This window comes from Carcharodon carcharias, chromosome 3, assembly GCF_017639515.1.
Source record: "Carcharodon carcharias isolate sCarCar2 chromosome 3, sCarCar2.pri, whole genome shotgun sequence".
Lineage (NCBI taxonomy): Eukaryota > Metazoa > Chordata > Chondrichthyes > Lamniformes > Lamnidae > Carcharodon > Carcharodon carcharias.
This window is the reverse complement of record NC_054469.1, coordinates 80852442-80869493: the sequence shown is the minus strand read 5'-3', so window position 1 is coordinate 80869493 and position 17052 is coordinate 80852442. Positions and strand designations below refer to the sequence as shown.

The 17052-nt window shown below is 45.2% G+C and overlaps 1 protein-coding gene across 4 annotated transcripts in view; it reads left to right on the top strand.

Moving 5' to 3' along the window:
- Window positions 1-17052, top strand: part of LOC121276031 (inactive phospholipase C-like protein 2) — a 340842-nt gene that overhangs the window by 282952 nt on the left and 40838 nt on the right. For all 4 annotated transcript variants that reach the window (XM_041183974.1, XM_041183975.1, XM_041183973.1 and 1 more), the window contains one exon: window positions 8205-8280. In XM_041183974.1, coding sequence (XP_041039908.1) covers window positions 8205-8280 — 76 coding nt within the window. The remainder of the gene's footprint in view (window positions 1-8204; window positions 8281-17052) is intronic.

The window sequence follows — 17052 nt, the reverse complement described above, 5'->3', positions numbered from 1 at the left end:
TGCAGCCAGTTTGGCCTCGACTTAAGACTCGAAACTAAAACCGGTATTGAAACAGACTCACAACCACAATCTACTTGCCCTAAAATTAATTTGATGACCTTATTTTTTTTCTGATGTTTATATCCCAGGCAATTTATAAAATGATCATTTCCTGGAAGCTAGTGCTTTCTGATAATTCTCCTTTCAGTGAAACAATATTTCTTAAAGGGACGATCAACCCACATAAAACATAGTTTCTTTCCACCCAAAACACATGGTCCAACACAGGAAAACATAACTTAAAATTTGCAATAGCAAGACGAGGCAACAGAGCCCGGAAATATACTAGGCCGGGTGTATATTTAAATTTAATCCAGGAGCAGGACTGGTGCATAGCCTAGAAGGAAGCAGGGACATGCTCAGGCAACAGGTATTTCCATGTATGTCAACGTTTTGCACATTTTAGGGACCAGTCGCTCACAGAGAAATGGGTCAGAATGATAGTGTGCCAAGCACTCTGTAGGAGATGGAGGCTTACGCAAGAACAGATAAGAGGCTGAACAGGCAGCAAGAGCCAGACCAGTGGAGTGAGAGCATCTGGAAGTAGATTATTTAGTAAACTCTGCCGGGGCGAAGAACAAGCATTTTAAGTGGCACTCAAGACTTAAAGGACTGCAGTGTTTGTGGTTCAGCAACATGCCGGATGCAGAGCTGGGAGAGAAGAGGGGTGAAAGCAACCAACACCAGAAATTCAAACAAGCAGAGACCGGAAGAGGAGTGCAGCCAGGAACATGTATATTCATGTCTAAAACATCCTTAAAACAAAAGCGGCTTACTGTTTGTTGGCAGCAAGGCAGGGGATGAGGAGATGTTTACTATTGAGCTTTTTGGGAGATAGAAAAGAAGGAATAAGGCAATGGTTCCATGTAGTGACGAGAAGCCTGAAGTTATCACCTGACAGTGGAAACATCTTCTAAACATCTACCCTGTCAAGCCCCCACAGAATCATGTATGTTTCAATAAGATCACCCCTCATTCTTCTAAATTCTAAGGAATAAAGGCCTAACCTATTTAGCCGTACTTGATAAGTCAACCCCTTCATCCCAGGAATCAGCTTAGTGAATCTCTTTTGAACTGCCTCCAATAACAGTTATATCATTTCTTAAATACAGGGACCAAAACTGTACAGAGTACTCCAGGTGTGGCCTCACCAACACACTGTACAGTTGTAACAAAACTTCCCTATTTTTTAAATTCCAACCCCCTAGCTATACAGGCCAAAATTCCATTTGCCTTCTTAATTACTTGCTGCACCCTGCATGCTAACTTTTTGCGTTTTATGCACAAGAACACCCAGATCCTTTTGTGTTGCACTTTTTTTGAGGCTCTCTCCATTTAAGTAATAGTCTGCCTTTTGATTCTTCCTACCTCACACTTTCCTACATTAAACTCCATCTGTCAAGTTTTCACCCACTCACTCAAACGATCTATATCCCCTTGCAGATTCCTTATGTCCTCATCACAACAAGCCCTCCCACCTACTTTTGTATCATCAGGAAATTTGGTTACATTACACTCTGCCCCCTCCTCCTTCAGGGTTAACAAGAGTCACATGGACGCGAAACATTAATTCTTTCTCTCTGCGCAGATGCTGCCAGACCTGCTGAGGTTTTCCAGCATTTTCTGCTTTTATTTAAGAATTAGGGTAGTTTTTTTTTCTTGGATTTTGAATTTTGCTTGTGAAGGTAGCTGGGTTGCTGATGCTGAGAGTTTTATAGAAAAGGATCCTATTTCTAGGATATTCTTAGGATACAGGATGTTTTTTGATTTCTGATGTGCATCAGATCTAAATACCTGTACTAACCCTGCATGAATGGTAAACTGCTATCATCACTGAAATAAAGAAAAAGCAAGACTTGCATTTCTTTAGTGCTTTTCACAACCTCCAGGTGTCCTATATCACTTTATAGCCAATTAAGTACTTTTGAAGTACACAGTTGTAATATAAGAAAAACAATTCACATACAGCCTAAATAGCCAAGTGGTTATGGTACTGGGTTTGTAACCCCAAGATCAAGAGTTCAAATCTCACAATGGCAAACTATAGAACAATGTAACTTCATCTGAAACAGATGGAAACGTGTTTTGAGCTTGGCCTAAATAGCCAAGTGGTTATGGTACTGGGTTTGTAACCCCATGATCAAGAGTTCAAATCTCACAATGGCAAACTATGAAACAATGTAACTTCATCTGAAACAGATGGAAACAGGTTTACTCAAAAGAGTATCAAGAGTTCAAATCTCACAATGGCAAACTATGAAACAATGTAACTTCATCTGAAACAGATGGAAACGAGTTTGTACTCGAAAGAGTTACAGCAAGTTCCAGAAGGAGCAATGTGATGATCACTAGCTAATTTATTTTAGTGATGTTGGTTGAAGGATAAATATTGGCCAGGCCACCAGGAGAACCCCCTGCTGTTTTTTTATGCCCACCTGAGAGGCTGACAGGTTCACAGTTTAACATCTCATCCATATGAAGGCGCCTCCAATAGTGCAGTGCCCCTTCAGTACTGGACTGGAGCATTAACCTAGATTTTGTGCTCCAGTCCTTGATATGCAGCTTGAACCCACAAACTTCTGTCTCTAAAGTTGAAAGTGCTATGATTGACTAATGGCTGACAAACCTCCTAAGTCAGCTGAGTTGCACAATTATTCACAGCTCCTGGTGCAGACTTGAGCAGATGTATGGAGCACACTCATAATGAAACAAAAGAAATGTTTGTAAACAAAATTTAAAATGATCACCAAAAAAGGAAATGCTCACAACAAAGTGACAAAAATTCTGAAAGCCTTTCGAAAGCTTCAAAAGGCATTCCAGTCCATTAACAGCTTTTCTCCAAGGTCAGATTGGCAGGCGATTAAGAAGTTTGAAACAAAGGGAAAGTAAATTTCTTCTTTAGGTTTGAGACTATAGATAACTGGTATTGTTACTGCCTATGCTAGATCTATGGTGTATGTTAGCAGCATCTGATATTACAGCAACGCTACAGCTGTCTTCCTGCATAACAGCCCTGTACACACAGTTACCCACAGACATTGTCAGGTATGTGGGGCGTGTGCATATGGTTGGTGCGGTCTTTTGCTGTAGGAGCTAGTGAGGCTTTGTTGGCTCATTAATATCCTGATATGACTTTTTCATGCAACACAATACATGCTGTAATTGGGATGCTTCTGAAGGATCATCCAGCGTAAGTGTTGTGCCAGAAAGGGATAAAACATATTTTTCAACTGGATCCAAAACCACAGAACCAGTTTTCTTTCTATCTCTTGAATGTTGCTTCCATGGTGGGGGCATAGTAACATGGTGGATTTGTGAGTGGAATCAAAATCCAGAGGCCTGAACAGAGGTTCTAGAGACATGAATTCAAATACCACCACAGCAAACTGGGGAATTTAAATTCATTTAACTAAATCAGGAATGAAAAGCTACTTTCAGTAATGGTGACCATGAAACTACCTGATTGGTATAAAAATCCATCTGGTTCTTGAATGTCCTTCAAGGAAGAACATCGGCCATCCTTACCTAATCTGATAAAAACAAAAAACTGCGGATGCTGGAAATCCAAAACAAAAACAGAATTACCTGGAAAAACTCAGCAGGTCTAGCAGCATCGGCGGAGAAGAAAAGAATTGACGTTTCGAGTCCTCATGACCCTTCCACAGAACTGAGTCAGTTCTGTGGAAGGGTCATGAGGACTCGAAACGTCAACCCCTTACCTAATCTGACCTGCATTTGACCCACAGCAATATGGTGGACTCTTAATTGCCCTCTGAAATGGCCTAGCAAGCCACTTCAAGAAGGCTTTCACCGACACCTTCTCAAGTAGGAATGGACAATAAATGCTGGCCTTAATTACCAGCAACACCCACATCCCTGGACTTCATTGTCACCAAGATGCCTTTTCACTCAGTTGTTCTAGACTATCCAGCCAAACTTTCTTGAATACTTCTCTCTACTCTAGATCTGAATTCCATGTTTGAATCCATCCAATCTGCTTTCCACCCCTGCCACAGTACCAAAACAGCTCTTATCAAATCGCAAATGACATCCTATGTGACTATGATAAAGATAAACTTGCCTTCCTTGTCCTTCTCGGCCTGATTGCAGGCTTTGATACAGTTGACCACTTCCTTCAATGCCTCTCGACAGTTGTCCAGCTCGGTGGGACTCCTCTCAGGCGGTTCCATTCTTATTGATCTAATCATACCCAGAGAAACACTTGCAATGGCTTCACTTCCTGATTCCACACCATTACTTCTGGTGCCCCCCCAAGGATCTATCCTTGGCTGTCTTCAGACTGGTAGGCTCAGGTAAGGGGTGTGGGGGCCAGAGCACCAGGGTGAACAGGGCAGGGGAGGAAGGGAAGGGGAATGCAGGAGTGGGGGCCTTCGATGGGCACAGGGTGCCCAAACAGGAGCACCCCCTCCCCCCCCAAAGCCTGGCCACCACGCTGCCAGCTTTTACTGGGCAGCCTGGAGACTTGGTTTGGGACCCTCACCACATGTAAATCCCACCAGGGGCAGGAGGAGGCCTGTAAGTGGCCACTTAAGGGGCTTAATTGGCCAATGGGTGAGAAAGCCACCCAATGCTTCCCCCCTGCAGCTAAAATATCCACATGGGCAGGTAGACGATGGGCATGGCGCTGTTACCATGGTGCCCAATTTTATGCCCCCGCCCACCTGTCATCCCACCCTCAGGAGGGCCATAAAATTCAGCCCCATAAATCCTGAGAGAGCCACCGAGGAAGAGAGAAGAGGCAGCATAAACTGAGGAGGGAAAAAGGGAGAGGAAAACATGAACTGGTAATGGGAGGGAGAGTAACAAACTGGGGAGGAAGGTAGAGAGAGTAGACAAGCTAGGAAAGACTGCTGGAAGAGAGAGGAACACAAACTGGGGAAGGAGGTAGAGAGCAACAAAGTGGGAAAGGTAAAGAGCAACGGAAACTGGGGAAGGGTGGGAGAGCTCTTTCGGCTTATGGTGTGTGATATAATGCATTATTTTCCAGAAGTCAGGCAGCATTGGTGCGTCTCCTTGAGGACTGAGCCGCACCTCCCTGAAGCTGGGCTTTAACAATAGGATGATGGAATCAGTAAATTGAGTTATGTTTGGTTTTGGTTTTAGTTATTATTTTTATTTCTTGCTGTGTGCTGTGAAAAGTCACAAAAATTGTACAAAAACTTCAGTTAGAAGTTTTGTTTACTAGGGACCAGATTTTTGCAGAGTTGAGTTGACTCTGAAGTCTTCAAAAATGATGAGCAGGACCAGGATACAGAAGTCCTGTCCCCAGTTCCAAAGGGCCCCATTTTAGCTGGAAGGGAGTGGAACACAGGTGGCAAACCTAAACTCACCAAGGCCATTTGAAATTAATGCTCTGTTCAAATAGACTCCACTTTTGCTGTTCCAAGGACCTGAACCCACAGTATGGGAGTCCACAAATTTAAGGGGAAAATATAAATGCTCTTGAAGGGCAGATAAGATCCATTTAAGTGTCATGATCTGAAGTTAATTAAATTTCCAACTCTTAAAACTTGAAAAACAGGATTTAGCTGTCAGTTAGATTTTTAAAATGGCTGCTGAGCTGCTTTGATTGACAAGCCATCTGCTGTAACTTCAAAAATTCCATTAGTCATCTTCCTACAGTTTCAATAGTGTTCATTGTTGACATTTTCCATGGGCTAATATTACAGCTGAGCCCATTTTGAATGCTTGACTGAATTGCTAAAACTCCAAAAGGGCGTATTACAGCAGGGAGGTTGAGTTCACATTTTGATTGACGGTTTTAAGATGATATTAGCTGTCTTTGATATGGTTACTGAATAGGATTCTTTTGGTTTTTATAAGATCTATCATTTGAGGGCATTTAAAATCTTTGCATGGGTTTCATGAATAAGAGTTTATTTTATATCAAGTGTGTATGAATGAGAGCTCTAATAGTTTGTTAGAAGTTTAATTTTTTTTTTGTATCCACATGGCTCCTGAGGTCTGCCCACAGTGGATACTGGTGAGTGGCCATAGAGGTGGAAAGGGGAGTTTGAGGTGGCATGGGGATATAAGTTGGTATAAGGGGGGCATTTGTTGGCATGGAGGGGGCATAGGGAATGGGTTGGGGCATGAAGGGCGAGGGCTAGAGGGCCTAACAGCTTTTAAAACAAACCCCAGAGATATGACAGAGCATTCACTTGCTCCCTTGGCACCTCTGATCTGCTTCCAGCATTGGCAGGCCTGACTCGATCCCACCCCGCCTTTCCAGAGTGAAAATTGCATCTGACAAGGCCCTTTATATCAAGGAAATCTCCTGACTCGAGCCACCTATCTCAGTAGCAAAAATCCAGCTCCAGGTGTTTCTCTTTGTGGTCAATATTGTAAAAACAACACAGAAGTAGTTTTTTATTTAAACACTACGCACCCTTAAATGTTTATTTTGTGTTCTTCCATTGATTTATAAATTACTTTATTCATCTTGCTATAAAAAAGTCAAACATTTTATTTAAGATTTGGTGATTTGGTGATCCTTAGACACTCATCAGATGTAAATGCAAATGACATTCCAAACAGAGGGGAAATGTCACATCAAATGCCATTAATCAAATGTCACGTGTTCAATGTTCCAGGAATACACCAAACCAGAGTTAGCAACGTTAGAGTAGAAGGAGGGAAAGGAACCCAGTCCATCATGGACATGATGTCCAATTGCTGTCAAACGATTGACAATTCCATCCCAATGGAACAGAATTGACAGTCTTGTGGGTGAATGTGCTGGCGACAGGAAGCAAAACACAGTCAGAGTATTTTATAAAACAACTAAATTTTACATTGTGCAGCTTTAACAGTGTTCAAGCTTAAGCAACATACATTTGGAATCATTGCTTTGATGTTTTTTGCTTTATTTCAGTGCTCCTGTAGTGTTTTGAGTGTTTCAGTAAAATACGTAATATGAACCACTGGATAATTCAATTTTTTTACGCGAAACACAACTGTGAATTAATAGATTAGAGTGTAATATATGAAATTATTTCTAATATATAAGTGGCTAGAGTAGACAGAGGGAAAGGATCCCAATCCACCATGGCCACGATGTCCAATTGCTGTCAAATGATTGACAATTAAGCGAGATGCCCAGTGGAACAGAATTGACTGTCTTGTGGGTGAATGTGAATGAAAGAATGCTACTCTACTCTAATATTTCCCCCCAGTCACTCCCTGGAAGGTGCTGCCTCATTGTTAGGATATAGTTCAACAAGTGCTTGCTGGTTACCTCACTACTTTTCAAATATAAGACAGACAGTGAATGTTGGTCAGCTATTTGAGTATGGGAGTCCACATGCGCACTTTTCTGGCAGGAGGTAATGACAGTCAATTAACCAGGAACCGTGTCTTATTTTTCCCCTCCCTAGCTCTTGGGCCAGTTGAGATAACTTTATTACCATGATATTAGACTAGGCTTGGGCAGGATATCAGCTAAAATTTATAAAACTGGTAAGCCTTGGTTTGTGGTTCTTCATGATTGTAAATACCACTCCAACAATTCCCCAATGTTAACAAAAACTCTGTGAATGTATTATTTTTGGAATGTAAAAGTGAGTAAATTCTTGTTGTTTTACTTTATTCATTTGATGTGGGTGTTGCTGGCTAGGCCAGCATTTATTGAATTATCCTTGTTCAGGGGGCATTTAAGAGTCAACCACATTGCTATCAGTCTGGAATCACATGTAGGCCAGACCAGGTTGGCAGGTTTCCCTCCCTAAAGGACTCTAGTGAACCAGGTGGGTTTTTGCAACAATTGACAATGGTTTAATTGATTCCAGATTTTTATTGAACTCACGTTCCACCATCTGCTGTGGTGGGATTGGAACTCTGGTTCCCAGAACATTACCATGGATTACTAATCAAGAGACAATACCACTAAACCATTACCTTCCCACCTTCCTTGCTAATTAGCTGACTACACCATGGCTCCAGCCCACAGTTGGGGTCAACTATATGTTAAGGCAGACTCCTAGGGCTATAACCATTGATCTTGGTGAGCCAGTTGCCATAGGGAAGGGAGATTTCTGTGTCTGCTGGGCAAGAGTCATTTAAAATCGGCCCTGAAGTTGTTGTATGGTGAATAAAAATAGCAATATATAAATATTCTTTGTTTCTTTTCTCTTCCTCTCTCCTAGATGATCCAAACAACCAAAACTCTGCTAGAAAATGGTGATGGAGTGTGTGAAAAAATAATGCAGTGTCAAAGAGCAGGTAAGTGCAAATTCTAAAGCCACTTCAGTAAAATGGAATTGAGTTGAATTATGGACTGTACTGTTTCCACAGATTTTCTTGAATTACCATTGTGAATTCCAGTGAGTTCCTTTAATTTCTACACCTCACATTAAATTAACTACATTAGTCACAATTGAATTATTTACATCAGTTTAGAATTATTAACATGCATTCATCACAAGCACATAACCAGAAAAATTAGACATAGAAATAGGCTTTAAGGCAGAGAGCTGCAGGGAAGAAATTCCAGACCTTAGGGCCTAGACGGCGAATGGCGGGGGAAGAAAGTTGGGGATGCACAAGAGATCAGAATTGAAGGGACACAGAGTTAACGGTGGGCTGTAGGAGATTACAATGAAAGGGTTGGTAGCAGCATAAAGTTATATGAGCATACAGTTGTGAATTTTAAATTTGAGACTTGGTGGACCAAGAGCCTAATGGTGCCACCTGCTAAAAGTAGACAATATTCCACAGTGCTCATTGGAAAGGGAGAGGTGTGGAAATCTCTAAAGATTCTTATATCACGGCCTTGATTTCTTAAGTCGTTTCTACAGTAGTTGCAAAATGTATTTAACTTGGGGCAGCATTTTCATCGGCAACCAGAGGCGGGGCCCAGTTGCTAGTGGGTAAAATGACACGCAGTGACGTCTGGCGGGCATCCCGACATCACCGCACACCATTTAGATTTTCAGTTCAGCAGGCGCGCCAACTCGGCTGCGTGCCCACCAAACTGTCAAAGGCCTGTTAAAAAGTAATTGAAGCATTCAAATGAGCTGCCCGCCCAGCCTTAAGGTTGGAGGACAGGCGAAGAGCCCAGGCGGCCTTCGCATATTACATGGAACCTCATCCACGGGCGGGATAAGGTTTCATGAAGTGTTTAAAAAAAATCAGTAAATTTTTTTCCAAAATTTCATTAACATGTCCCAGCTCATGATTCACTGTCACATGAGAGGATATGTTTCAAAAGTTTAAAAATCCTTTATTTAAAAGTTTAACACTGAAACAAATCTCCCTGAGACACCTCTGTGCCTTAGGGAGATCTCTGCGCTTTATCGCGCAGGGAACCTCTCAGGGAATCTGCCCCCTCCTGCACAGGGAGCGCTCAGTGCTTCCGGACGCGCGTCACAATGGGCGGGCCTTAATTGGCCTTAAATGGCGGCAGGGACCCGATTGGGGGTGTTGATCGGATTTGCGCCGGCCCTCAGCCGCCCCCGCACAACACCCCCAACTGGGCGGGAATTTCTGGCCTTGATGATAGAGATTTACAGTATCTTATTACACCGTTCTCAGTAGTTCCCCCCATGTCTTAAAATGATTAAGACACAGGCTAATGGCAAATTTCATGTATCTGAAAGTTCTTGTCCTACCTGCATTGCATTTTAGATTGATTGATGAAATACAAACAGGACAATAAGAGTAACAGTATGGTAAAGGACTCGAGCTCAAGTGACAAAATTATTAGGATGTGACTTTATGCTCATGATAATTCCCTGTATGATCAGACTGAATGAAAGCTAAATGCCGTTCTGTGGAGAGGGAAAAAATATGAAATTCCACACACCCTTTTTCTGTATTAATTAGTAACAGCTTACTCATTGAAAGTGGCCTGGAGAAAATTCACACTCACTTTTTCAAATGGAGATGACCTGGAAGAAGAAAATGCCTTAAGAAAACATGAATCTCATTGTAATACATGAGGAAGTAGTAACTGTTGGCATAAGTTGTGGATAGCATGAAGCACAGTTGTAATGTTTAGCTGGTGGACTGGGATATCCTTTTAAGATTCTACTCAGAAAGTTGCTTTTCTAGATTGGTTGTGAACTCAATTATCAGCTGATTATGGCTAGAAGTTGCACTAGATTAGCAGCTGCTAGGACCTCCTTGTCATCTCTGTGACGTCTCCAGGGAATTAGAAGATCAAAATATCTTTCTATATATTTTTGCTTTCAGTTTTTTCTACTTTTACACAAAATGTGACATTGGGCAAGATTTTGGAGGACACCATGTTCCCCGCACTGACCCTGCCCCAACCCCAGACTATAAAGTTGGCAAGAGCCTGCCCACGAAAAAAACGGTGGCTCCGCAGCCATTTAATGCTTGGCAGGTCGTTAACTGGTTCAGGGAGAGACTTCCACCTCCACCTGGGAAGGAAGCTGCACCTTAAGAGCTGTAGCCGATCCAATTGGCTGGCAGCCCTGTAGTCCCAGCAGCACCAGCTTTAAGAGATGGCCATGGTCGGGACTATAGGCAGATTCAAAGAAGAGGTGGTTATGGAGACCAGGCTGAAGTTAAGCCCGGTGTGTCGGTGGGCCCTGGCTGGCTGGCCCCAGCAAGAGGGGTGGGGGCCTGGGTTTGAGAGACCAGTGGGGAAGAATTAAAGGGGGTAGGGCATGACCTTTGGCGGTGGCAGGGTGGGGGAGGGGGGCACCTCTGATGCGGCCAGGGGATGGGTTCCCCAAACCCAGGAAATCTGGTTAATCAAGGTTAAACTTAGAAACTCAGTTAAATATCTCCCCCTTGCCTGACATCAGCCTGCCCAGTAAAAGCTACTGGACTACCCACTTAATGTGGACCTCCCTTATCTGTGGGTAAAATATCGGTGGGGGTGGGATGAGGCACTTAAGTGGCCATTAATTGCCCTACAAACACACCAGCAGGGCAACTGTATAATCCAGCCCATTGAGGGTAGTAAATATTTTCAAAACATAGATATAAATATGGATACATTTGAACAGCTTTGCACCACGGCACAGGATATGGTGCTTTATACAAGCATTCCCCTTCGTACTATGAACTCCTGATTTCACCGGTACCAATCTAGGGAAGAGTCAGGTTGAAACAGGATATAAAAATTAGAAAAAAAGTCACAAAATTGATTGTACTTTTCCTAGCTTCTACTTCAGAGCAAGATTGATAGACCTGTGAGAGAAGATGATTGCAGTTAGTGTGTGGCCCATAGAAATGAGGAAATATGACGTTTTGCCTTTCATAATATCAAGGTTAAACTTAGAAACTCAGTTAAATATCTCCCCCTTGCCTGACATCAGCCTGCCCAGTAAAAGCTACTGGACTACACACTTAATGTGGACCTCCCTTATCTGTGGCAGCAGAGGCAGAACCACATCTGCTGGAGATCATATGTACCCCATTACTTCTTGTTCATTCATTTTAGTGGATGGAAAATGATGGGGATTCAAATTCTGGTAAATGAGACTCCACACCAGGATTGCACTTCTGTAAGATCATCCCTTAATGGTTAAAAAAAGACAAAGTCAGAGTCAATTTTTATTTCTAATTTCCAACATTGGCATGTAGTTTGCTTTTATTACATGAGAGTCAATATGCCCTGATAAGTAAAGTAAAGGCATGTGCAAGGTAATTTTAACACCAAAATTCAAGCATATTGCCTCCCACAGCATAATCAGACCATTCCCCCCAAGATCTGCACCCCCACCACATTCACTCCCATTAACTCAGTTGCGTGCTCCTAGGCTGCAATCTCCTCCAGAGTATTCCACACCAGACAGGAAGCCAAGCCTAAAACAGAAACACCTGGCAAAACTCAGCAGGTCTGGCAGCATTGGCAGAGAAGATCAAAGTTGATGTTTCGAGTCCTCATGACCCTTCAACTGAACTAAGTAGAAATAGGAAAGGGGTGAAATATAAGCTGGTTTAAAGGGCAGGGGGGGGTGGGTTGCGTGGTGGTTTGGCGCAAGCATGCAGTGATAGGAGGACATAACCAAAAGATGTCACAAACAAAAGAACAAGGAGGTGTTGAAGGTGGTGAGATTATCTAAAATAATGTGCTAATTAAGAGTGGCGAGCAGGACAAGCAAGGTAGCTCTAGTGCGGATGGGGTGAAATAAACCATGGGTGGAATACATTTAAAAATAATGGAAATAGGTGGGAAAAGAAAAATCTATATAAATTATTGGAAAAAACAAAAGGGAGGGGGAAGAAATGGAAAGAGGGTGGGGATGGAGGAGGGAGTTCAAGATCTAAAGTTGTTGAATTCAATATTCAGTCCGGAAGGCTGTAAAGTGCCTAGTCGGAAGATGAGGTGCTGTTCCTCCAGTTTGCGTTGAGCTTCACTGGAACAATGCAGTAAACAAGGACAGACATGTGGGCAAGAGAGCAGGGTGGAGTGTTAAAATGGCAAGCGACAGGGAGGTCTGGGTCATGCTTGTGGACAGACCGAAGGTATAAGAAACCTCATTGGTAGCAACGAATGCAGTAGACTAAGTTGGGGGAAATGCAAGTGAAATGCTGCTTCACTTGAAAGGAGTGTTTGGCCCCTTGGACGGTGAGGAGAGAGGGAGTGAAGGGGCAGGTGTTGCATATTTCGCATTTGCATGGGGTGGTGCCGTAGGTGGGGGTTGAGGAGTAGGGGCGATGGAGGGTGGACCAGGAGGGAACGATCCCTACGAAATGCCGCCGGGGGGGAGGTGAAGGGAAGATGTGTTTGGTGGTGGCTGGAGTTGACGGAAATGGCGGAGGATGATCCTTTGAATGCGGAGGCTGGTGGGGTGATAAGTGAGGACAAGGGGGACCCTATCATGTTTCTGGGAGGGAGAAGAAGGCGTGAGGGCGGATGCGTGGGAGATGGGCTGGACACGGTTGAGGGCCCTGTCAACAACCGTGGGTGGAAAACCTCGGTTAAGGAAGAAGGAGGACATGTCAGAGGAACTGTTTTTGAAGGTAGCATCATCAGAACAGATGCGATGGAGGCGAAGGAACTGAGAGAATGGGATGGAGTCCTTACAGGAAGCGGGGTATAAAAGAGCTGTAGTCGAGGTAGCTGTGGGAGTCGGTAGGCTTGTAATGGATATTGGTGAACAGTCTATCACCAGAAATTGAGACAGAGAGGAGCCAAGCCTTTTAGTCAGACTGGCTTCTAGGCAGAGAATCTGCTTGGAACTCTTATCCACAAACTCAAAATACCTACCCAAGTAATTATCAGAGCCAGGGAATTAGGGGAACATATTATTAAACAAGAAAGCATTAAGAATGGATTAAAACTAATTGACAAGCACCACATGAGTTAGGGCTTTGAGTCTAATGGGAGTTTGATATAAAATATTTGAAATATTGAAGGGAGTTTTAACTCCCAAAATTAATCAACATAGATCCAGTGGGATATTAAAGTTTCAAAAATCTCAAACATAAACTCACCCTGTCTCAAAGCTGCCCATTTTTGGATTTTAATGGAGTCAGGATGGGGAGCAGACAACCAACATGCTCCCATGGTGGGTGGGCAATTTCAGTATTTTGTTAAGGCTGAGTGCTTCATCTTTCATCAGACTTCCACATTTAACCCTGGCTGACCAGGTTTCCCAGACCTCAGAAAAACCTGACAGACAAAGGGAATGAGGAATGCTGCATGGAAGACATAATTGTTTTTTTCCACGTGGCTTGTAGGCTAGGAAGACAGGAACGCTTTCCCCAAACGAATCTGTTCTCCCCCCCACCCCCCCAACCCTTGCAATCACCGACCCTCAATCTCCGCCCTCAAGCTGCCTCTGAACCCTTGTGATCACCCATCAACCTTCTAAACAGTGTTGTACCCACCCCCACCTCTTCCAAACCCAGTCTTTACTTTGCAACAGGAAAGTTACCTGATCCTTGACTGTGGCCTTTTCTGCAATTAAAATTGGGGATCCACAAGACCCAGAATTAGAGGAGCACAGATTTTTCAGAGGGTTGGAGAAAATTACAAAGATAGGGAGGAATGAGTCCGTGGAGGGATTTGGAAACAAGGATGAGAATTTTAAAATCGAGTAAAATCCCAGGGTAGAATGAGTGTATGTCATCCTACACTGTGCCCCATTCACCACTTGCTACCCTTCCATGGAGCAGAACCATTGATGAAAGTCTTCCATTTGAGATTGTTGAAGACATATCATGGAGGCAGCTGCTGAATTCCTTTCCATTCAGATCTGAAGAAAAGTCGTTGACCTGAAACATTGGGCGGAGTCGTCCAGTCCCGTTGGCAGCGGACGTCATGGCGGGCGTGGTGGTGGGGGGGGTGGAGAGTTCGACGTGAGGGGCAGAAATCGGTTTCACGCCGGCGTGAAATCGCAGCGGGATTGTCCGATGGTGTCCACCATGGCGGAACGAGAACCCCACTGGAGGGGTGAACCCAACTTACGTCCCAGAAATGGAATGCAAAGTAAGGCCCGACTGGATTAACCCCCCATGCCCAATTTACCATTATGCCGGTGGGGAAACACACCAGCCCAGCACACGTCTGGACAAGTGCAACGTGCAGAAATTGGGACTTACCTTTAGAGCCTTGCTCAGGTCACGGATGTCTGAGGAGAAGATGCTGAAGCCCTACAGCTACTGAACCCTGGAGGAACAGGTGCATTGCACACTAGGTGGATCCTCATGTACATGGCTCCCCGCAAAGCAGCTCTCGGAAGGTGAGAGGTCTCCGTTGATGCTTCGGGCCTGCTTCAGAATATCACAGTCTTGGCCATGGGCTGCTATGGATGATTTGTGAGGGGGGGAGAGGAAGGTCTAGCTGTGAAATGGGAGATGAAGGTGTACTGGGGGAGGTTGGGAGGAGCCGGACGAAGGTGTCGGGGAGGTGAGGTAGTGGCATGGAGGGGGGTGTGGGGGGCTTCAAAGGTGTCCGGGGGGAGGAAGGTGTAACAGGAGAACGCTGCAAGTGGGGAGGAAGGTATAAGGCAGGAAGTTAGGGTGGAGGAGGGAGTAAGGGGGGTAAACATGCAAGGGATGGGGCTGTGGAGTCAATGACTGCCTCCTGGGGAGCAAACTGAGGATAGGCGAACCAAGGGTAGGAGGGAATGATGAGTGTGAGAGGGGCAGAGGGACCCGGTAGGTTGAGGGTACGTCGGTAACGGTAGAATGGGCAGCATGGGTAGTTGGTGGGGACACAGAGGCAGACATGGACCCTGGGCCTGGGAAGGAAGAAGTCATTATGGATGGGGGTGGAGTTCTCCAGGAGTTAGGGAACATGCACGTTCACCTGGACATCCTGGAATAACAAGGGTTCGGGTTGGTAGGTGATGGTGGGGAGGTGGAAGGTGCTGCCAGGGGGGTCCACAGTGATGGGGGAAAGGTACTTAGGTAGCTGGGGGAGGGGAAAGGATGGGGCAGCTAATCAAGAACTTCACCACAAGCATGTTTGTCATATCGGTGGTGAGCAGAGATTAGTGTTGGATGGGCTTAGGTGCTGAATGGGAGTGCAATCAGTGGATGGGCAGAGATGCAGGTCAGCTCAGATGGACTACTGAAAGAGAACCCCAACAGGCAGCATTGAAAATCTTGGGGCAGTGAGACGTGTGTAATGGATGAAGGCTCCGTTTGCAAGCTCACACGAGGCTCCAAAAGGCCCTGCCACACGCACACACTTTTCTCTCCAGAATACTTGTAGTCCAGCTGTGTGCAGCTAAACTGCTAGTGGGTGAGGGGAGGTGGGAGGGTTGCAGGGCGAGGACTCCCTAAACCTTTCAATGAAGCTGAAAGACAACATTACACATTATTCAGTGAAAGTGAATATATTTTCAGGTTATAAAGTGACAAGATGTGTTGACCCATGCAACCACTTGTGATCAGAATTTCTTAAATTTTCTAAACCTACCACTTCTTCTACATGCTGCCTTGACATCCACAGCAGGGATGGAGATAGCCTGTGCAATGGTTGGTCCTGTTGCCCCTGATGACTTCGGCGTGCGTCCTCTGGGGAGCTGAGGCCTTGAGGGCCCCGACTTGCTTTGGCTGTCCTCCTGTTGCCCAGCTGCTCCCTCTGCGGTGACAGAGGACAAAGTTGAGGGGATCACAGAGAAAGGGGACTCGGAAGGAGCAGACAGCCTCTGAGATTCCTTAGTGGGTGACGCAGGGGTGTCCAGCTGCCGTTCCTCCTGCCTTTGGGTGCCCGAGGGCCCCAGCCTGACTCATTGAGGGGAAGGAGCATCTGGAGGAACATCGAGGTGCCCCATTTCCTTCTCGTGCTGCCACTGCAGGAACTCACCCGTTGCTCCCGCGATGGAGTGCGGGTCTGCACACATCTCCGCATTCTGCTGGACCAGGGTTTCCATGGCGCCCACCATCCTTCCCATGGAAACCTCCATATGCGCACATGTGAGCACCACTTCATCAGAGAGCAGGTGGATGCACTCCTCCAACTCGCATGCCATTCTGTTGAGGATTTCCAACAGCTCTGCATGATGTGCCCCTGCCTTCTGCTGACTCTCCACGATGAGTTGGAAGGTCAAATCCTGAGGCTTGTTCATCTGATTTGGACCTCACAGATGCCTCTTTCCCAGCAGTCCTCCAAATGTTGGGAATCTCAACTGAAGCTGCCTCTTCCTGCTGCAGACACATGTCTGTGAGATGACGACCAGATTGTGAATCCGAGCCTGCTCGATATCTAGGTCCCACCGAGGTGTGTGCCTCTGCACTGGTAGAGAGTGTGGGTGAGCACAGTAACGGGTCTTCAATGGTGCTGCCCTCAGGGTCCTCATCCGAGGTCCTCTCGGCGCTGGGATCGGGGTCAAAGTTACCTGAGGGCGATGTGTCAGATGTGCCCACGACAGAAATTGGCAGCCATGTTGAACACAGAACAGTAGACTCAGAGTAGCTTTGAGAGAGGGATGACGTGGTGCAGGATTCTCACATGGATGTTCACCGCCGACCTCACCATCGCTGCAGGAACAGTCCAGCTCTGACGCACAACTCTCGTTTGTAGTGAGGACCTTGATGTCCGGCACTCCACCCCCCAGCCCT